Source organism: Ips typographus, linkage group LG12 (genome assembly GCF_016097725.1).
Source record: "Ips typographus isolate SLU linkage group LG12, UJ_Ityp_2.0, whole genome shotgun sequence".
NCBI lineage: Eukaryota > Metazoa > Arthropoda > Insecta > Coleoptera > Curculionidae > Ips > Ips typographus.
In genome coordinates this window covers 55,573-78,549 of record NC_138433.1, presented here as the reverse complement: position 1 = coordinate 78,549, position 22,977 = coordinate 55,573, and the positions used below count along the sequence as shown (strand labels likewise).

At 36.9% G+C, this 22,977-nt stretch overlaps 3 protein-coding genes across 9 annotated transcripts; 1 reads left to right on the top strand and 2 right to left on the bottom strand.

Moving 5' to 3' along the window:
* Window positions 1–1,417: 1,417 nt before the first annotated feature.
* Window positions 1,418–18,939, bottom strand: LOC145736663 (growth arrest-specific protein 2-like). Of its 4 annotated transcripts, none has more exons than XM_081991089.1 (8): window positions 18,806–18,939; window positions 12,657–12,831; window positions 6,607–6,722; window positions 6,406–6,547; window positions 6,136–6,358; window positions 5,980–6,071; window positions 5,610–5,926; window positions 1,418–4,289 (listed from the first exon to the last, which is right to left on the bottom strand). In XM_081991089.1, the coding sequence occupies exons 2-8, from the start codon at window positions 12,829–12,831 to the stop codon at window positions 4,080–4,082; spliced, it is 1,275 nt and encodes a 424-aa protein (XP_081847215.1). In that variant the 5' UTR covers window positions 18,806–18,939; the 3' UTR covers window positions 1,418–4,079. The 4 variants fall into 4 exon arrangements, with proteins under 4 accessions (XP_081847215.1, XP_081847212.1, XP_081847213.1 ...); XM_081991086.1 differs by lacking the exon at window positions 18,806–18,939 and adding an exon at window positions 18,122–18,241; XM_081991087.1 differs by lacking the exon at window positions 18,806–18,939 and adding an exon at window positions 16,372–16,937.
* On the top strand, window positions 18,466–20,122 carry LOC145736668 (ecdysteroid-regulated 16 kDa protein-like). The gene is made up of 4 exons (XM_081991099.1): window positions 18,466–18,625; window positions 18,674–18,787; window positions 18,843–19,018; window positions 19,957–20,122. The coding sequence occupies exons 1-4, from the start codon at window positions 18,544–18,546 to the stop codon at window positions 20,038–20,040; spliced, it is 456 nt and encodes a 151-aa protein (XP_081847225.1). The 5' UTR covers window positions 18,466–18,543; the 3' UTR covers window positions 20,041–20,122.
* LOC145736667 (serine/threonine/tyrosine-interacting protein-like) lies at window positions 20,112–22,885 on the bottom strand. 4 transcript variants are annotated; one of them, XM_081991097.1, is made up of 7 exons: window positions 22,659–22,885; window positions 22,475–22,602; window positions 22,221–22,372; window positions 21,908–22,168; window positions 21,673–21,851; window positions 21,513–21,601; window positions 20,112–20,946 (listed from the first exon to the last, which is right to left on the bottom strand). In XM_081991097.1, exons 2-6 carry the CDS (start codon window positions 22,508–22,510, stop codon window positions 21,594–21,596), a joined length of 636 nt encoding a protein of 211 aa, XP_081847223.1. In that variant the 5' UTR covers window positions 22,511–22,602; window positions 22,659–22,885; the 3' UTR covers window positions 20,112–20,946; window positions 21,513–21,593. The 4 variants fall into 4 exon arrangements, with proteins under 4 accessions (XP_081847223.1, XP_081847222.1, XP_081847221.1 ...); XM_081991096.1 differs by lacking the exon at window positions 22,475–22,602 and having other exon boundaries at window positions 21,513–21,618; XM_081991095.1 differs by lacking the exon at window positions 22,475–22,602 and having other exon boundaries at window positions 22,659–22,884.
* Window positions 22,886–22,977: the final 92 nt, after the last annotated feature.

Below are 22,977 nucleotides of genomic sequence, written 5' to 3'. Positions count from 1 at the left end.
GTCAATCGTTTGACAGTTAATTCAAAATGGCGGCTTGGGACGCCATTTTGTCTGTCATTTCTTGAAACTACGTGAAATTTCCTTTAAAATGAGGTGCAAGTCAATATTTTGACAGAAAATTCAAAATGGCGTCCAGGAACTGTCAAAAAATACAACTTTTTTATTTGTCAAGTTACAGTTGACGTCTCGGTGTCATTTTATGTTAGAATTTCCCGGAAAAGACGCTGGTGCAGTCGGTTTTTTGATATCTCAAAAACTAACAAAGTTAGACCTAAAATTTAACATTTTAACCATTTCTTTGCCAGGAACTCGGCCGGATTAAGAGACACATGAAATCTGACTAAAAAATATTTACATTATAATATGTGATATTATGGTAAAGGAAATTTGCCGCCCTCTAGCGGCCAAACGGTGTTATCAATAAAATCATGTGGAGATATTTTTGGAAAGCTTGAAGTCTTCTCTATCTTTCGTTTTCTATGACATTTTGACGTAACTTGTCAAGTAAGGGAGTAATTTAGGGTCAAAGCGACGTGTGTCAAAAAATATGCTATTTTTACAAAAAGTGCAATTTTTAATTTTGCTCCATAAGGGTTCCAATGCACAGCAAAGGGCATATTTATGCCAAAGGACCTTAATTTAGGTCAAATAAGTACAAAAAAAGCATTTTAAAGTTTTTCTTCAAAAAAATTGAGGGGACTTTTTTTTACTATTTTTTGACATCCAATATCTCAGTAACATATGAAGAGCTAGAGAGGCCAGTTTGGCTCATTTTCTAGTATTTTTTATCCTCTTTCTAATGGAGTTTAAAAGAAATCTATAACAAATCAAATAAAAAAGTTATTATTAGTTGTTTTAAGGGTTTTTTTTCTGATAGGTATACAATAAAAAACCGTTATAAATTGCAAAATATTTAATAGAGAGTAACCTACACTACTAGTGCAGTAAACCTACACAATCAGGTTTTAAAGTGTGTTTTTCTGTCCATTATTAGGCCTAACTGGGCTGGCAAACCTTTTGTAATACGTGAATTTCTTGGATAACCTCTGATTCGTACTGTTTTGTGGCTGTCTAGGTGACTTAAACTCCTTGAGACGATCCTACATAGACAAAAATCAATTTATAACATCTCTTCTCATTTGGCTGAAGATGGTGAGGTTATTTGTTCATCAATCCTATTACGGCTCATCAGAGGGGCTTGATAACCAAAGAACAAAACCTTCATTACAGTATAGTCAACTGGATGCCAGAAGATGGCGTTCCATCTGTACTTTCTAATTCATAGAGTTGAGTACAGATGTCACCAGATGTTGCACATTGCTCTCTTCTCATGTTTCTAACATCACCACATCTACTCAATGCTGTGCAATTAAGCTAAAAGCAAATGGTGGGAATTGAAATTTGAAATAAAACACCATTAAACCAATATTTTCAAATTTAGTAGAAAAATACCCACAAAACTTATCAAACTAGAACAACTTATCATTTTCTACTCGACGAGCAATGACTAACTTCCTAATAATATTTATTAATTCAGTCCTTTATTGGAAGTTATTCATCTCTCGTTACCAACCAAAAGGGAAAACAAAAATATAACTCTATTTTTCAGTACTCATCGTATTATTATAACAAAAGTTTGCACTATATGATGGGTTGCGAACTGGAAACATGTTCCATTGTTTTAGTGACAAGAAGTTAAAGGCAAACACCTCAATATGAGGGTTATTGAGTGGTTTTAAGACTAAAAAGTTCGGTTATTACACTCTTTTCACCAATCTGACAGTTATCACGTGACCTGTGTCAATTGTCAGATTTCAGCCTGCTGTTGGTCTAGCGAGGAGTAACCGAACAAGGATGGTAAATAGTAAAGGATCTTGACGTCACAGTAAAGTCTCGGGATCGTAAAAATTACCGGTAAAGTTAATATTTTATATTACCAGGCCAATTTGACCGGTAAATTACTGGTAAGTTACAAACAATGCGTTTCTGGCTGGTCAAACTTTGACATCGCTTTTCTCCTTGACTGTACCAAATTTTGTTGTATTTTTTTTATGTTATTGAGTAGGAAATTTAATGAGGATTCCAAAAATGTACTTAAAACAGTCATTTTCGCACTCCAAGTGGGTTTTACAGGCAATTTTGTCTCTGCCTGTCCTTTTAAAATGCATTTTTGATTGTTCCAACTTTGACACCGCTTTTCTCCCTAACTGTACCAAATTTTGTAGTGTTTTTGAGGTTAGTGAATAGGAAATTTAATGAGGATTTCAAAAATGTGCTTAAAACAGTCATTTTCTTACTCTAAGTGGGTTTTACAGGCGATTTTGTCCCTGACTATACTTTCAAACTGTGTTTTTGGCACTTCAAATTTTGACAACGCTTTTCTCTCTGACTGTACCAAATTGTGTAGTATTTTTTATGTTATTAAACAGGAAATTTAATGAGGATTCCAAAAATGTACTTAAAACAGTCAGTTTCTCACTCTAAGTGGGTTTTACAGGCAATTTTGTCTCTGCCTGTCCTTTTAAAATGCATTTTTGATTGTTCCAACTTTGACACCGCTTTTCTCCCTAACTGTACCAAATTTTGTAGTGTTTTTGAGGTTAGTGAATAGGAAATTTAATGAGGATTTCAAAAATGTGCTTAAAACAGTCATTTTCTTACTCTAAGTGGGTTTTACAGGCGATTTTGTCCCTGACTATACTTTCAAACTGTGTTTTTGGCACTTCAAATTTTGACAACGCTTTTCTCTCTGACTGTACCAAATTGTGTAGTATTTTTTATGTTATTAAACAGGAAATTTAATGAGGATTCCAAAAATGTACTTAAAACAGTCATTTTCGCACTCCAAGTGGGTTTTACAGGCAATTTTGTCTCTGCCTGTCCTTTTAAAATGCATTTTTGATTGTTCCAACTTTGACACCGCTTTTCTCCCTAACTGTACCAAATTTTGTAGTGTTTTTGAGGTTAGTGAATAGGAAATTTAATGAGGATTTCAAAAATGTGCTTAAAACAGTCATTTTCTTACTCTAAATGGGTTTTACAGGCGATTTTGTCCCTGACTATACTTTCAAACTGTGTTTTTGGCACTTCAAATTTTGACAACGCTTTTCTCTCTGACTGTACCAAATTGTGTAGTATTTTTTATGTTATTAAACAGGAAATTTAATGAGGATTCCAAAAATGTACTTAAAACAGTCATTTTCTCACTCTAAGTGAATTTTTTGCTCAACACTACTGGAAAGAGCAGCTTGAGACGGCTAATTTAAGCGTTCACTTCCCTGAACTCTCAAAAAATAACCGAGTTACAGGCTGTTCAAATTTTCAAGCAGAATTTCTTGAAAATTTGTTGCACCAAACCAGTTTTTCCTAAATAACTCGAAAAATTTAAAGGAAAGCTGAAATTTTCGTAAAAAAACTGCTAAATTCCTGGAGTTTCACAGTCCGCTACTATACAGGGGGTGCATGAAAAGTATAGTGATTCAGATTTATGACTTTTCAAATAAAATGACAGTCAGGACAGGAAAATGATATTTTTCAAGCAAACTTCAATTAGACCCATAAATTTACTGGGAAATTTTCTTGACTTGATGGTGACGTAAAAATCGTCACCGGCCCTAGCCGATACGGGGGGCAACGTTGCGCTTATGGGATCAAGCAATCCTTTACTATTTACCGTCCTTGGTAACCGAACACCACTAAGAAACATGGTAGGGCAACTGTAAAACCATGATATGTATTAATTTAAATTAATAAACATTAAACTGCCAATTGTGACGTAAAAAATACAGGGGAAAAATTAACAAATATAATTCTAGTTTATCAACAATTTCAAATATCTACTGCACACAATAACTAAACTATAGGCCGCATTCGTTTTCAGGCTCCATGGAGCGAGCAGCGCGTTTTAGACGTCACAATGACGTAGTTTGACAATTGATCAATCTATGGTTTTGCCAAATTACGTCATCGTGACGTCAAACACGCTCTGTTCGCTCCATGGCGCCTGAAAACGAATGCGGCTATACCGTGAACGAGAGGGGTGTGAGTGTTGGTGCTGGTGGTGGTAGTAGGGAGTGACATTAGCGCGTGACCGATTCCCTATTTGCGCGGGGTGGCGGGCTGCGGTACTTGGCCCTGATGTGCAGGTAACGGGACGCGTCCGCACTCTCACGGTCCGGACTATCCCGTTTTACAACTTTCACCTGGCACGGATCGTGTCTCAACAGGAAATGGTCCAAGGTGTCCCATCCGCCGCCCACTCTCACCATCATGTGACGTCCTTTTAACAGCTGAAACGGAAACATTGCTCAATCTGGCAACCGTGTATAACGTTTCAATTTGACTTTCCTTTAAAATGAGGTGCAAGTCAATATTTTGACAGGAAATTCAAAATGGCGGCCTGGGACGCCATTTTGTCTGTCATTTCTTGAAACTACGTGAAATTTCCTTTAAAATGAGGTGCAAGTCAATATTTTGACAGGAGATTCAAAATGGCGGCCTGGGACGCCATTTTGTCTGTCATTTCTTGAAACTAGGTGAAATTTCCTTTAAAATGAGGTGCAAGTCAATGTTTTGACAGAAAATTCAAAATGGCGGCCTGGAACCGTCAACAAATACAACTTTTTTATTTGTCAAGTTACAGTTAACGTCTCGGTGTCATTTTATGTTAAAATTTATCTCAAAAACTAACAGAGTTAGACCTAAAATTTTACATTTTAACCATTTCTTTGCATAAACTCGGCCGCATTAAGAGACACATGAAATTTGACTAAAAAATATTTACAATATAATATGTGATATTATGATAAAGGAGATTTGACGCCCTCTAGCGGCCAAACGGTGTTATCAATCAACTCATGTGGGGATATTTTTGGAAAGCTTGAAGTCTGCTCTATCTTTTGTTTTCTATGACATTTTGACGTAACTTGTCAAGTAAGGGAGTAATTTAGGGTCAAAGCAACGAGTGTCACAAAATATGTGATTTTATGGTGAAAGAATTTTTTCGGCCTCTAGCGGCCAAACGGTATTATCAATCAACTCATGTGGGGATGTTTTTGGAAAGCTTGAAGTCTGCTCTATCTTTTGTTTTCTATGACATTTTGACGTAACTTGTCAAGTAAGGGAGTAATTTAGGGTCAAAGCAACGAGTGTCACAAAATATGTGATTTTATGGTGAAAGAATTTTTTCGGCCTCTAGCGGCCAAACGGTATTATCAATCAACTCATGGGGGGATATTTTTGGAAAGCTTGAAGTCTGCTCTATCTTTTGTTTTCTATGACATTTTGACGTAACTTGTCAAGTAAGGGAGTAATTTAGGGTCAAAGCAACGAGTGTCACAAAATATGTGATTTTATGGTGAAAGAATTTTAACGCCCTCTAGCGGCCAAACGGTGTTATCAATCAACTCATGTGGGGATATTTTTGGAAAGCTTGAAGTCTGCTCTATCTTTTGTTTTCTATGATATTTTGACGTAACTTATCAAATAAAGGAGTAATTTAGGGTCAAAGCGACTTGTGTCAAAAAACATGCTATTTTTATAAAAAGTTCAATTTTGGCAATTTTTAATTTTGCTACTTAAAGAAAAATGACATGTTCCGATAAACTTACCCTTATAAAAACGTTTTTCCCGGCAATATTGTATTTGCCCTCGCCCACTTTCCGCACCCTCAACTTGTCGCATTTACCGTTAGCGCAGTTGCAGTTCCTTTGCATCAGTTTGGCGGCTAATTGCACTTTCCGGTCCAGTTCGGTCGTTAAAGCTTGCGTTGGGGTGTCGCCCCCACCTTTACTGTCCACGCTTCTCGTGCTAGTGTCCACCACGTCCAGGTCCGGATCCTCTGGACTGCCCCCCGACCATTCTTCGTCTTCCGTGTGGTCACTAGGCACCCCATCGCTGGCGCCGCTGTTTTTGTTATTGTGATCGCCTAAGAAAGAATTTTTAGTAAAAGTTTTGACAAACCCCCTGCTGAGAACTTACCAGAAGCTCTGATATCGTTGGGATTTGGAATGAGAAGAACGTGAGGACCGGTGTTCCACCGTTCCGTATAATGGGCGATGGCGGAGGTCGATCTGGAACACGAATGTCTCAAAATGGAGATTGGTTTTCCAATTTTTTTGTCCAAATTAACCATACCTGCTATGGCTCATTTTGAAATCCGTACCATCTAATCTAGGAGGAGGAGGAGTGGTCTGGAATTGCCACGAAAGCAACGAACCCATTCCAGAATCGTTCCGTTCCTCCTCCGCTATTTCCTTCTCCAGTTGCACTAAACCGGGAGGCTCTATCCCATATTTGGTAGCTATTCTAGCTACTTCGAGAAGGCACAGAATAACGCTTCTAGGTTGATTATGTAACACTAGAAACAAATGTAATCAAGCGGTAACTACGATATTCTAAACGAACCTAAATCGTCGCTTTCAAACAAAAGATTCTCGTGCACCCCCAAAGTTCTGCTAAACTTGAGGAAATTGGCCACATTGTCCCGGGAGAAGAAACTACCCCTCATGGCTTTTTCGAAACATTTACCGCGCACATTTGGTACGTTCTAGAGGGAGTAGAAAGTAGTTTTGAGGGTAGAATGCTAACTAATTATGTCGTTTTTACCGATCCGGAGATTTGGGTTCGTTTGGCGGTGTCGCAGATCACTTGCGCTAAATGGCAAAGCAGTACTCCATTATCGAGTTCGGGGAGAAAGTTTTCCTTTTTCATGTAGTCGATACCTGAAATTGATTTGTCCCGTTAAATTTATTTCAAAATGTCATGGAAAAGAAAAGATAGAGCGGATTTCAAGCTTTCCAAAAATATCCCCCTATGAGTCGATTGATTCTACCGGTTCGCCGCTAGAGGGCGTCAAAATTACTTCACCATAAAATTACATATTTTTCGACATACGTTGCTTTCACTCTAAATTACTCCCTTATTTGACAAGTTATGACAAAATGTCATAGAAAACAAAAGATAGAGCAGATTTCAAGCTTTCTAAAAATATCCCCACATGAGTTGATTGATAATACCGTTTGGCCGCTAGAGAGCGTTAAAATTCTTTCACCATAAAATCACATATTTTGTGACACTCGTTGCTTTCACCCTAATTTACTCCCTTACTTGACAAGATACGTCAAAATGTCATAGAAAACAAAAGATAGAGCAGACTTCAAGCTTTCCAAAAATATCCCCACATAATTTTATTGATAACACCGTTTGGCCGCTAGAGGGCGTCAAAGTTCCTTCACCATAAAATGACATATTTTTCGACATACGTTGCTTTTACTCTAAATTACTCCCTTATTTGACAAGTTATGACAAAATGTCATAGAAAACAAAAGATAGAGCAGATTTCAAGCTTTCCAAAAATATCCCCACATAAGTTGATCGATAACACCGTTTGGCCGCTAGAGGGCGTCAAATCTCCTTTATCATAATATCACATATTATATTGTAAATATTTTTTAGTCAGATTTCATGTGAATCTTAATCCGGGCGAGTTCCTGGCAAAGAAATGGTTAAAATGTTAAACTTTAGGTCTAACTCCTGTTAGTTTTCGAGATATTAAAAAATCGACTGCACCAGCGTCTTTTCCGGGAAATTTTAACATAAAATGACACCGAGACGTCAACTGTGGCTTGACAAATAAAAAAGTTGTATTTTTTGACGGTTCCAGGCCGCCATTTTGAATTTCCTGTCAAAATATTGACTTGCAACTCATTTTAAACGATATTTCACGTGGTTTCAAGAAATGGCAGACAAAATGGCGTTCCAGGCCGCCATTTTGAATTTTCTGTCAAAATATTGACTTGCACCTCATTTTAAAGGAAATTTCACGTAGTTTCAATAAATGACAGACAAAATGGCGTCGCAGGCCGCCATTTTGAATTTTCTGTTAAAATATTGACTTGCACCTCATTTTAAAGGAAATTTCACATAGTTTCAAGAAATGACAGACAAAATGACGTTCCAGGCCGCCATTTTGAATTTTCTGTCAAAATATTGACTTGCACCTCATTTTAAAGGAAATTTCACGTAGTTTCAAGAAATGACAGAAAAAAATGACGTTCCAGGCCGCCATTTTGAATTTTCTGTCAAAATATTGACTTGCACCTCATTTTAAAGGAAATTTCACGTAGTTTCAATAAATGACAGACAAAATGGCGTCGCAGGCCGCCATTTTGAATTTTCTGTCAAAATATTGACTTGCACCTCATTTTAAAGGAAATTTCACGTAGTTTCAATAAATGACAGACAAAATGGCGTCGCAGGCCGCCATTTTGAATTTTCTGTCAAAATATTGACTTGCACCTCATTTTAAAGGAAATTTCACGTAGTTTCAATAAATGATAGACAGCATTGCGCTTATGGGATTAAGCGATCCTTTACTGTTTACCGTCCTTGGGGCCCGCTAGCCTAAGGAAGCTAAAGTCTATCCCATTGGTTTAACTCTTAACCCCTACCTCTGAAGAGAAATTGGGCAGGACGGGAATCTTCTTGACACAATAACGACGCAACTGACTGTACCGAAAGCAAAACGAAGCAATAACAACTTAAAGAGTGCGCTCCCAAATTAAATTACGTCTCGTTTAAACCGGCTTAATTCGAATTAGTATTACGACCTTAAGGCCGTTAAACCGACAAACCAGAGAGTGAATGAACAATCGTATTGGGGGGACATTTAACATAATATACTACTGAATTGCATTAATGATGTCGGTTGTATGTTTAAATTATGGTAGAAAGAGCCGCATTGATTTAATTACCGCTCAAAAACAATGTATAGTAGTTAACGCACCACGGAGTTGTTATACGATTAACCCAAATTCAAATGGTGTTTGGTTTCTCTGTCAATAAATAGTTTAGGCGTTATTTGACGACTCATGAAAATGATGCTTCTAACACACCAATCATACAGGGTGTGTTTCACCATAAATCGGCTTAAAACTCTATTGAATTCAAAACCGGATAGGGAAGTCCCAGTTTCATTTCAATGGGACATCTATATGTTAAATCGCCGACAAAGCATCAAAAGAAAGATTATTAAAATTCTGGTAGTCACATGGCCAAATCGTCAGGATGCATACGAGATATCTTAATGTGAATTACTAAATACGGTTACAATCTTGTTTGAACCTTAATGCTAGCCAGTTTAAATAATATCATCATCAATTTGTCTCTATCCGACTCAAAAGTTTTTACCAAATTTTCTTGCAATATAGCCAAATTGACATTTTTCTTAATTTTTACCAAATTTTTTCATTGTTGCCAAACTGACATTTTTCTTCACTATATGTAGTGTTGCTATAGGACAAACTACTTTTTTCTAGGTGTTTTGACATTTAAATGACTTGACAAGAGTTCAATCAAAACTATAAATTACAAACAAATTTTTGGATCAAACAATCGTGCCTGCCAGATTTCGTGCTTGACGATAACCCCTACACCAGACCGTTCGTTGCTCCAGACCTCAGACCTTTTGATTTTTCCACTCTTAATCAGTTTTCCACTTTGACAGCACGATATTCGGTAATAAAACCTATTAAATTCTTTCGGGAATAGATTTAGAATCACGATGATGATTCCTGTACCTGGTAGAGCTCGAATCAGATGAGAAAAGGCCACCGCATCATCAATGACGCAGTTTTTAAAACTATTTCTTTCTCCTTCTACAGTTGCCGTCGCATTAGATATAATCAGAGGCGTCCTATTAAAATATTCCCGAAAATAAATTGTTAAGCGGTCAAAAAGCCACTTGGCAACGTAGTACGGTTTTTACTTGGACACAATTAAAACAGATGCGGCAGCGGCCAGGGACAGATGGACCTTTTTATATGCTTTTACTAGCCGGCACTCTAAACGGTGTTGCCAAGTTTAAAAAAATGTAGTGGCGAACAGGGAGACTTAGGGGGTTAGGTTAGGTTCCGTTTTAGTCTGGTGTTTTGGTTGTATTGTTGATGGTCGCAGTTGAAGTTCATACAGTGTTATGAATGAAAAACGTTATTTTGTCATAATGTCTTCCAAAAAGGTTGGAAGGAAAGGTGTTATCATACACAGCCAAGGCCGTGAAATCGTCAGTAACGTCTTACAATTTATGAAGAAAGAAGCAGAAGGAGTTTCCATTCCTTTGAAAAACTTTTTGTCTTTTATTTTCTTTATTAAAAACGAAGAAAACGTTTCATTTTACTGATAAAATAATAGCACACCACTGACTGGCTGCAACAACTTGGAAAGTAACGAGAGCAGCAATATTTAAAGCGAGACGTACAGAGATCGTGACATCATCGTTTGATGACGCCTGTGGCCTTTTCTTAGCTGATTCGAGCTCTACAGGGTCCCTAAAGGGATGACTTATTCCAATAATAAAGCATTTTCGTGTGTCTATATGATTTAAGGGAGTTTCAAAAAGCAGCATTGATGCAGTGTTGTCGCACTTAACTCTGTGAAAACTGGTCTTAAAGTTATGCCCCCGTTAAGTTAGCCGTGACAGGTAACTAACTGAAATAATGACTGTTAAATTGGTGTAAACTTGCTCTAAGGTCAGCAGGTCGGGTCGTGCACAGATTTCTCGATTATTATACGCGGTCAACCATTTTTTCCATGGTAATTATTATGGATTGGTTTAATTAACCGGTATGGTATATGGACTTGTTCTAATTTATTATGAATATTAATATATCAATGCTAGTATTCAATTTTAGATGAAATCAAAAGTTGTCGAACTGTTTACCAAGTAAACGCAGACAATAGTGCGTAAATTACATAATTTTGCTTAATATCGGATCTACAGTTTGGAAGGAAATGTGACATAAATACCAAAAGGAAATTGTTTTAGGTTAGGTAGGATCTATGGGTGAATATGTTTTTTCAGCTCTAATTGCTATTCCATAGTCGGCTAAACGTAGCTGTATGGTTAATTTGCCAATATGGTACTGTTTGTACTAGAAAATGCAGAACGCGACACAGAAAACAATGTCCCAATTAAAAGGGTGTAGACGTACTCATCGGTGATGTTCGAGTATTCAAACACCTAGACTTACGTTACAAAAAAAGTAGAATCGAAAATAATACCTCCTTAAGGAGTTACAAGGCAAAAGTGACACCAAACTGCTAACTAACTCCATTTCGACTGAGGGTAGTTATTTGAGGAGCTATTTTTATAAGGTCACGTGCCTATTCTGCTGTCTCAGTTTTGATCTAAATTTTATTTGTTTTATGTCAATTTTCAATCCTAAAAGAGAGTTAACTGATACGCCGCTGGTTTCTGATCATTTGGGCGTTTTCTCGATGCTAACACGAAAAAATGACAACGTCGCGCTTATAAAAGCACTAAAATGGGTTTTTGGGCGCGGTTGCCGTTCTCGGAACGGTAGAGTGCGCCCATTGTTGCGCCAATTTAAAAAAATACATAACGTGCAAGGATGGTAAACAGTAAAGGATTGCTTGATCCCATAAGCGCAACGTTGCCCGTAGTAGTGCCTAAAATGGCGGCCTGGAACGCCATTTTGTCTGTCATTTCTTGAAACTACGCCATATTTCCTTTAAAATAAGGTGCAAGTCAATATTTTGACAGATAATTCAAAATGGCGGCTTGGGACGCCATTTTGTCTGTTATTTCTTGAAACTACGTGTAATTTCCTTTAAAATGAGGTGCAAGTCAGTATTTTGACAGAAAATTCAAAATGGCGGCCTGGAAACTCATTTTGTCTGTCATTTCTCGAAACTACGTGAAATTTTCTTTAAAATGAGGTGCAAGTCAATATTTTGACAGAAAATTCAAAATGGCGCCTTGGAACTGTCAAAAAATACAACTTTTGTATTTGTCAAGTTACAGTTGACGTCTCGGTGTCATTTTATGTTAAAATTTCCCGGAAAAGACGCTGGTGCAGTCGGTTTTTTGATATCTCAAAAACTAACAGAGTTAGATTTAAAATGTAACATTTTAACCATTTCTTTGCCAGAAACTTGGCCGGATTAAAAGATACATGAAATCTGACTAAAAAATATTTACAATATAATATGTGATATTATGGTGAAAGAAATTTGACGCCCTCTAGCGGCCATATGGTGTAATCAATCAATTCATGTGGGGATATTTTTGGAAAGCTTCAAGTCTGCTCTATCTTTTGTTTTCTATGACATTTTGACGTAACTTGTCAAATAAGGTAGTAATTTAGGGTCAAAGCAACGAATGTCACAAAATATGTGATTTTATGGTGAAAGAATTTTAACGCCCTCTAGCGGCCAAACGGTGTTATCAATCAATTCATGGGGGGACATTTTTGGAAAGCTTGAAGTCTGCTCTATCTTTTGTTTTCTATGACATTTTGACGTAACTTGTCAAGTAAGGGAGTAATTTAGGGTCAAAGCAACGTGTGTCGAAAAATATGCTGTTTTTACAAAAAGTGCAATTTTAGCAATTTTTTTATTTTCAAAAAAATTGAAAGAATGGGGGGGTATTAGGCAAGGACGCTTTTTATGCACGTATATTATACAAGTTTGTTTACGTGGCATTAAAAATTGTAAATAAATCTAAAAGAAAAAATAAAAAAGTCGTCCTGAAGCAGGAATCGAACTTTGTATCTCACTACACCAGCATCGTTAATGCGTGATGGGGTGCGTTTGAAACTGTCAAAAATTTGACAAATTGACAGAAAGAAGGTACTCACGTAATGTTTTGTTGAGCCAATCGGCCAAGTCCTCTTTGAGCGGATCGAGCTGTCTCATGTGGGCGGACATCATTCGTTCCGTGTACTTTTCCGCCATTTTGTCGTCCTGTTCCGGCTTGAAAGGTACGGAGACCGATTGGCTCCAGGAGTTTCGATTAGTCCGACTGAACGCCATCTGCAACCAAAACAAAACAAAAACGCCCTGTATACGATTGTTTTATTGGCAATCGTGACTAAATAATTGATTTCTAATCATAATTTCTGTTTAAACATTCAAAAATGCACATTTTTCCGATGCAGCGTAAGGTTTGCGTGCATTTAACCTGAAAGCATAGGCGTATCAACGTAGGTGCTGTTATTGCATTGGCGTGTGTTGATTAATGATTATTAATTACCAATAAAACTCATCTTTAATTAATCGCAAATACTGAAACTACTTGAGTATACAGTGTGTCCCAAATTGGTTCTATACATGTGTTGGGATCTCGGTAACCGTAAGAGCTACAAAGTCGGTTAAATGGGGAAAGTTTTAGAGAATTTTATGTGAAACTTATTTCTGGTTTCCAAATTAAATTATCTTTCTCCGTTTTCCGGAAAATTGGGAAAACGTCAGAGGCAGTGCATTTCAAACACTCTCTCTAACAAAGCCAAAGAAAGTGTTGAAACTAACACATTATTAAGGCACTTTTTTACGTAGAACACGATGACGTAATTAGAAAAAATCTATCGTCATTGATTTCCGAGATATGGATGGTAACTTTGTAAATTCTTATGGCCGCCGTCAAGATGGCTTGCAGCCATTGGTTCTACATGTAGAAACAATTTGGGACACACTGTATGGCATCTGGATCGTGTACGTCATCGCATGAAACGTTTCCAGGCGGTTTGAGTTACCCGTTTTTTTTGACAAATGGTTGGAAAAGTATCACGTGATCTAAGCAGCTACTCTAAAACCGATCTGGTTTATGTATCGGTAACGACGCTTTAAAGTACCATTTCAGTTTTATGAGATACCAAAATACTTTTAAACTCTTTAAAAGGTCAATGCCATTGTATATCCTTTGATTATCCATCGACGTATAAAAGTTTATAGAGTGTCAGTCAAATAAAGCAATTATTCGGGTTTAAACGATATGAAAGTTGAATGGAAAACCTCATTTCATTTGGTTATCCATCGACATATAAAATAGTCCTATATCGGTCAAACGTTTTGAAGGTTCGTTAATGAACCAACACCGTTTAAAAAAAAAAGGCTAAAGCCCAAGAATAACATGGATCCGCAACTGGCTAAAGCCGGATGCACACGAAACCGCAAACAAAACTACACGCAACGTATTTATGGAAATAGAAACTGAAATAAGTTAAAATTGTCGTGTTTTGTGGGTTAGGATGATGAATAACGTTGCCAAATCTATCGTTTTTAATTACGTCAAAAATTTGCTTTTTATTCAGAAAAAATAGTACAAAAGTGACAGCTTGAACGATTTCAGCCAGAAAAAAATCATCCCCCCGACGGAAAACTGACAATTGACAGTGTGACCAAGTTTACCGTGGCAATAAGGGCGCGGTAAATGCAAATTTGTATCTTGTAAACTGACATAACCTTGGTATATCGAGACAAACCGGCCATTGCCATACAAGGTAGGCGATTTTTGCGAAAATTTATCGACAAACTCGCCGTAAATATGTCTTTGGGCTAGATTTACTGTCTCCGGCTGTATATACGTAATTAAGATGCAAATTAGACGGCGACAATTAAATGTTTTGCTGTCATAATCACGTGACTTTTTTCTATATTCATTTTGTTGGAGAATTTTCCTTAAAAGTTGTGCGTGCTTATCGAGGGGTATTTTTTTATACACCAAGTCACGTGACCTTAAAAACGCAGTTTAAACTTGAATATTGTTACAACTTAATATCATGTACATAACAAATATTTTACCATAATAATTACATGTGCGGTCGATTTTCTTACATTGCCTACTGCTTGGTCTAGTACAATGTATTGCTTAAAATAGTTGAAAATTTCAATGAAAATATCGCAATATATTTTAAAATATACAGTTATTGCCTCAAAATTCTATGAAATGTCTTATAAATACCTTAAAATGTCTCCTAATACTGGCAAAGTGCCTGATAATACCTCGAATTGCCTCAGTGCTTATGGTACTACGATCGTAAAAAAAATAATCAGAGTGTAAAACCATCATGGTTTGTAATTATTTCGTAGTAATACACTGTTATTGGCTTTACTATTAAAGCTTTCTTTAATTAAATTACTATACCGGACTGTATTTGTGAAGTAATTTCAGTTGGAACATTGGTGAGTTCGGTTGAAATTAGCTTGAAACCCTCATATTGACTCAAACAGTGGGATTTGCCTTCAGTGTATCACATAAGATGGCAAGCAAAAGTTAGCTGTATTGACACTAGATTAAAATATGACATAATAGTGCCACATCTAGTAATAATTACTTCTGGACTGTTAAGGAATTAATCGTCCATATATGAAACAAAATCTCGATAAATGGTTTGTTAAAAGCAAGCAATTAAGTTCGTTAGCTTCTCATTATAAGGCCTTAAATGTATTCACACTATTAATAAACCGTTAAAATATTCACGTAACGTAAAACAGTGAAAAAACCATCGATAATCCACTTTCTTTCTAATAAAATTGAAACAATAGGTAAAAGTAAGCTTTCCCGTTTCTTTGGCAGTTTTTTTCAGCACTTCCCAGGTGGATTTCTGCTTCTTAATGAATTTCACACCCGCACGTTTACTTAATTAAAAACCGTACGTGACAGATATCACATGGTTTCAAAGGATAATTTAGCTGGGCAGTCACGTGACCATTGACACAATTCATAAATCTTAAAAACACTCTTTATATCGAATACTGCAAGAAAAAAGATTCCAATTTTACTAACTTAACAAACCAGTATTTCCTGAATTACTCAAAAACGGTGACTGTTAAAAAGAAAAATTGCAGGATACCAAAAACGTTTTAGCTTCCATTATACAGGGTGTGCATGAAAAGTATGGTGATTGAATGTTTTCGGTCACTGTACACATTTTTTGAGATAGAATTTTTTGCTCAACACCACTGGAAAGAGCAGCTCAAGACGGCTAATTTAAGCTAATTCCTTGGCTTTAGATACCCTTACCTTGATAATATTTTAACTCACTCAAATCCACTTCGAATAATGTGTAACCAATTTAAGTCAAAAACTAACTGCAACAATAATTGTCAAAATGTCAGTTTGGTTGGTTACAAAAAAAATGACAGATGATCAGAATAAAGTATCAGTTTGCAGTTGTCAGTAAAGTTAAACGAATACGGGCAAGGTTTTTTAACAAATTAACATACAAAAGTTGAACTTACATTTTGAATATACCTAAGGTTTCTAGTTACGAAAACACCTCAAAACAGGATATTTACAATAAAAATGCGCCATTATTAATGACAAACTGTAGTACTGTCAAAAAGACACGTTGAATCAATGAACTGAACCAATACAGTCTTGGACGGTTATCCTTACTTGCCAGATGACGAATGTGTACTACTTTAGCAGCTTATATCTTATCTACACAAATTATTGTCTATTCCAAAAATTTTTAAGCTTTTAATTAATTCACCGGTTAGTTTTAAACATGCAAATTATTTGTTTATAAATACATTAGTAGATTTAGAAATTTGGGTATTTGGTTGAGTTACCTTCATGCCAAACTGGTTGTGACCCCAAAAAAAAATCCGTTTACCCCGTTTTTCACAAAAACATGAAAATCCGATCCATTTCGACACTGACCCGGTAAAAAAACTCGCTTATTTTATTCGAGCAGAACCAAAACAAACCGCAAATACCAACGTAGGTAGGTACCAACGTACAGTCCGAATGCAGATCGCGTTTTATCCGATGCGAGCATCAGAGGGCTTTCGCTATCGATACGACAAGCGACGAGACCTGATGGGGGCGCCTGCGACATACGAAACGGTTTGGGGGGGGCGGCAGAAGAGACCCCGCAATCCCTCGGGATAAACTACTTTTGTTAGACTGAGACGAAAGTATTAAAGAAGGACGGATCATAGGTCTGGAAGCTGTGAACGTGCGTATCGATCCAGAAAGTTTTGTAAAAGGGAAAGTACCTTCTCACTGACATTTAAATTATATTAGCATGACAGAAACAGTGTTGCCAAACGTTTTTTTGGGGTAAATGTGTTGAAATATTTTGGGGCAGTCATCATATTATATTACCCATACAAGAACAGTGACGATTAGGCTTCAGACCAGACCAGGATGAACTCTCCTACTCCTGCTGAGTTTACACCGTTTCGGTTTGTTATTATATTGGCAATGTTGCCAAGAAAAAATAAAAAAATAAAATAAATTTAAATGAAATTAAATTAAAAAAAAATAAAAAAACAAAAAAATAAAAAAATTAAATAAATAAATTAAAAAAAATAAAAAAATTTAAAATTAAATTTAAATTAAATTTTAATCATTGATTCTTGCTGTAAATAGTATAAAAACCGTTTTGACGTTAGTGACATTTATCACGTGATCGTAGAACACTATTTAGCTAGACGGTCACGTGACAATAGTAAAAATAACGGTCATAAATCTCAAAAATACGTTTTATACCAAATACTACAAGAAAACGTTTCTAAATCCCGATTTTTGCAACTTTTCGGGATAGCTTTGGCAACGCTGGACAGAAACAATAGTAAATAATTGAATGGGTGGCTCATAAATATGATTTTACAAATAATCAAGTAAACAATGATGAATAAATGTACGTTAGTATTGGTACGACGTGGTATAAATCCTCCAAAGTGACGAATGCTTATACAACCATCACTCTGTATAGGAGAGTGGATGAACATCTGGCGCCATCTATACTAAAGCTGTTGCATTACATTGGTGCAATGTACAGTGTCGCCATCTGTTGCAATTTAAAAACCTTCAGTACCACAGACACTGAACCAAAACCTGAAAAAATTGCAATTTATAAGGAACTTCTCTGGTCTTTGACGTCACGCTGACGTAATTTAGCAAAAGCCTACTTTAACCAACTGTCAAATTACGTCATTGTGACGTCAATAACGCTCTGCTCTCGCTCCATTGAGTTCGAAAACGAATGCGGCTTCTGTTTGTAATCAATGGAATTGCAGTTAACTGAGTCATCTCACTCTGTCCCCGGGTTGCCTTTTGTGTAAGCGGACAATTGAACCCAATAACCCAGATAAAGGAAAAACAAACAAAGCAACTTCTCTTAATCAAATTAAAACGAATTAAGAGCGCAATTTATCGTCCAGTCCTTTTTTATCCAAACGTTACGTGTGTTTGTCAATTACACACTATAACTTAAGAGCCTTACACCATTAACTAGTCTATGGTGTCCACTTCAAAGTGTTTAACCACTGTTGAGTTAGATCCGGTAAAAAACTGACGCGGTTGGGCTTTTACCTGAATTGCTGTTACAATGCGGCTTGAAAACCTTATGAACGGCAGCAAACAAACATAACTCACGCAAATAACCTCAAGTTTTGATTTTAAACAGTAAAAACTCATCTAATCCTCAAATAACTCAATTTCCACAATACGAACTGTCACCACTATTCCCGCCATATTGGAATTTTTTTCTAGTATAGTAGGCGGTGACTGATGACGTGCATCGCTCCCAATACTGCCGTCGACCATAGTTGCCAGTTTTCGGACTCTTGTCTCTCTGGTAGTTAGTTGAAAGGCTCTTAAGATTTAATCGTATTTGGTGTGTGTAATTACACTTTGGTCAGGCAACAATAAAGATAAACTTTTGTCCTTTTGTAGATAATAATGGTTTTGATTCAGTAGAGGAGACTTCAGTCTAGTTTCGCGCAGCACACAAAATGGCATCAATCACCCTGTGCATTGTATTTGTGCTGGGATTGCTCCAGAGCGTCTGGACGGCCCCATACACGAATTGTGACGGTACGTATATGCAAGTAAAAATTCTGTTTTTAGTAGGAAACTTTGTAGGTTCTGTGGAAGGCGTTATCGAGTCAATTGACATTTCGAAATGCGCCAACAATGCCCGACGTTGTATTTTAAGGAGAAACACCAACGCCACCATGACGATCAATTTTAAAACTAGTAAGTTGTTCAATTTACCTTATTAAGTAAACGGTTGGTGAGTGGCGGGTTGCAGATGTGGCGTCCAGTGCCTTGAAAGCGGTGGTGCACGGTGTGATTTTGGGGGCTGAAATGCCATTTTCTCTGCCAAATCCAGACGGTTGCGTCAATTCTGGTATCACGTGTCCCGTGGAGGCTGGTAGTACCTATAAATACGTCACAACGATGCCTATCAGTTCTGCATATCCCAGGGTAAGAGTGTATAATAGCGATTTTACGTAATTTTTTTTTATTTTACGCAATAATTGGCGTTTCAAGTTAAGATCGCACCGCCGGTTGAACTAAAATCGGGCTAAACACGTTCCTAACCTAACATTATAAAATAATATGACACTGTCACTTCATATCAACGTAAACAAACGGAGAAATGACAGCTGGAATGCCCGAAACGAGGGAGTAGGTAATTCTTACCTTGAAACGCCAATAGTGGCTGTCAGTTTCAAAAGCTACGTCATCTGACGATAAATTTGCATATTTTAGTTTGTGTGTGTAGTCATAGACTAAAAATGATAAGTACAGACAACCAGCGCAATGTAATTATTAAAGTGGCACCCAAAATGGAAGCCCTTTACGCTTCAAAAGGGCTTGCTGATGTATTTCGCTTCAGTTGTAGATAAACTCTAAGAGATGGCGCTAATACAGCAGCTCGTCATTGCAGACATAGTTGCCAACTGTTGCAGTATTTCCTATAATCCGCTTTCTTTTGTTATCCCATCTGAAGGTCACGTGACCGTTTTTTAGTTTTAACCGTTTTTAAAGGTCACGTGTGACTCTTATTTAACGCCAAAACGGAACCCTGAAGATCACGTGACTGGTAAATGACAAAATAACATGACGGGTCACGTGACTATTTTTAATAAATAAATTTAATTTTCGAGCTGGCGTGACCGTTTTTTAGTTTTAAAAACTCTAAATCACGTGACTCATTTTAATACAACAGATCACGTGACTGTTTTAAGATTAAACATGAAATTCATATAATGTATTAAGTATAAAATAACTCCCCTTGTGTGCCATCTCACGTTGCTTACTTAAATTAATTTTCAGTTCCATTGCCACTGTCTATACTTATCGTTTAGTCTATGGGGTAGTGAATAAATTGCAGACTGTACTAATTAATATCTTACCAGGTCACTGTGGACATTAAATGGGAAATTAAGGACGCCAACGATAAACCAATCATATGCGCTCTAATACCAGCAAAATTATCGTAATCTTTGATCCCACCGAAATTGAATAAAGGTCACAGTATCTTAGAGTATGTTAAGTAAATAAAATGCTTCCGTTAAGAATAAACTATTTATTTTATTTAAATCACTTATTTAGCTTAAAGTTAGGTTACAAAAATACTTTTACTCTGATTTGTACGTTGGAAGACACGTGCCTGTAATTTCGAGCGAAACTGGCAGTTTCTATAGAAACTAACTACTAAAGAGATCAAATTAATATAAAAGGTGTAACACACTCCACCATTAAACTGACAATGACAAATACTCTAATCATTGTCGTATTTTGTGCGTCAACCGTAAGCACAGGATGCGTATTCTTGAAAGGGAGTGATCAAGAGAAAGGTCTGTAGAATGTGACACGAACCAGCCAGTGTCAGGCTTCTTCTGTCACATTCTATCAAAGCTTCACTTGACAAGTCCGCCCCCAGGAACTTTTAATGGAAATCACAGCACTCTGTTGGTAGTTTCTGATTGGTCGGCAAGCTGCTTTCACAAATAACGGGTGTTGAATAATTGTTATGGTCAGGTCGCCTATGGATGGCAATTGTCACAAAAAGCGTATGTCTTAGATAGCGTTGCAAACAATTTTTATATGACAGCTGTCATTTCAAACCACAGCCAACTTCATAACAATTATTGAACACCCGTTACCAGAGTGCTTGTAATTTACGCAAATACTGCACATGTGCGTTCTTTACACTAAAAACAACACACTTACAAACTAAAATGTCCTTATCACATCATCCAGCTAACCTAAGAAATTGGTAAAACTCCGAAACAAACCTTTCACCTTTTCGACATTGTTGTCTTGTAACAGTGACTGGAAAAATTCCGGTCGGAATGGACGGATATTGAGGTAGAACGTTACTACGTTGTAAACGCAAATTTCACCTTTTTAAACCAAAAAAAGCGCAATTTAGAAAATAGAAAATTCAATTTTATAATGGTGGTAAACCACCGCCCTCTATACTAGAAAAGCCTCGTTCGTTTTCGCTGCAATAACTCCCTAACTAACAAAATCTGCTAAAACTCTCTATTTAGGATCTTAAAGAGAATTTCACGGGCTACACACCTGTCAAAACTAGACCTTAATAACCGTCAAAATGGCGGAATTACGAGCTGTCAAAATTAAGATAACAAAATTAGGGTTTTTCTTGCGATAACACTCTAGTTATGATTGGCGATTGTTAGCATTTGCTAAAATTCTCTAACAAGGGATTTCACCGGCTACACAATGGTCAAAACTAGACCTCCGACCGTAAAAATTTATCTAATCCTCAATCTGTCACCACTATTCCTGCCATATTGGAATTTTTGACAAGCACCTTCTAGGCTTTCTAGTATAGTAGGCGGTGTGTAAACCCATTCACTGTTAGAAAGTCTAAACACAAGCCTACTATGTGTTTACTTGGTTGCTATGGGAACAAAACAGGAAACGTCAACGAGACACCACTTACCCCTATTGATAACATCATCTGACAGCTGTCATCCAAATTAATTAATTTACTAAAACTGCTCCAAGACCGGGTTATAAGGGTTTACACCACTGAAAGAATTAACCAACTTAAAAGGACAAAATTGACTGTCTATTAATTAAATGAAAAAAATTACACTCACCAGCATCAATATACTGATCCAGTTTTCTTTTGGACCGGTGATTGTAACTGCTGGAAGAACCTTCACTTTCCACTTTACGTCGTGCTTTGTAAATGGGCTCGTACTCCAACAGTTGCGCTTTGAAACCGGCATTCGGAGCGACACAAGCTCGTTTGGCTCTTACCAAACGCAGCGCATCCCTGAAATCGTCTTCCCTCAGTCGAGAACCTCACTTTTTTTCCTATTCAACCTTTACCTAACGCACAGTCCGTACTTTTGCATAACGTAGGCGGAAACTAATGTGGCGCTCCTCGAATTGCCCTTGCCACCGTATACTAATACTTTACAGTTTTTCGCCAAAGCTTTGTCAATAAAACTGTTGACGTAGGGAAAAAACCGTAAAATGTTTTCAGTTTCTTTGTCAGCAATGTCCAAAGTCAGGTAAGTTATGGCTGGATCACTGATCTGGGACTGCTGATAATGAGGATCATGCTGGGTACGCACGCAAATTATGTATCTAAACATTTAAATTGTATACAGAGTGTCCGGCAATAACTTATTAAACGTACCTGATTCCCTTCTCAACTAAACTCTCCAAACAGTGGGCTACTGAATAACTACCCAAGTACACCCCTGTAACAATCTCTTGCATCTCATTTGTGTTGCACAGATACTCTATGTTGGATGTCCGCGTGGTTAGTACAGGTTTCATTGAATTTCCCTTAAAAAAAAGCTTTATTTCTACAACTTTATAAAAAAACCCAAATTATAACAAATACAAATCACATGCAAGACATTGCAAGCTAGCTCTATCCTTGTCTACCTTGTTGAAACCAAGATGGACGTAGGTTGCAGCCATGCGACTAACGGCCAAACATGCTGACCATGGCGTGAGTGCCAATTTAGGTTATGAGGAAAAGGCGCCAATTGTTATTACAGTTGTAATTTAGGCTTTTAAACGTTAAAACTAAGGAATTTTGGCATAAACAAGATTGAAATACGCTTACCTGAGTGTCCGGAATGCTTACGGAAGTCGTGTCGATCATTTTACGGTTTATCACCACTTGGAAAATTAAGACACTAAAGTGGAATCGTAAAATAAATTAAACTGCAAAAGAAAACAGTTTTTTTGCTTATAAGTGTGAAAAAATAAAAAAAAATAAAAGATTTTTATAACCTCCTTTGGTAACTTTTAGTTTACTTCCCACTCTCTAAATTATTGAAATTTAATTAATTAGATTAGTGAAGTAATTGACAATTGACAGCAGTGACTGAGTTACACACGCACGTGACACCGGTTGGTTTTTTAAACTTGTTGATCACATG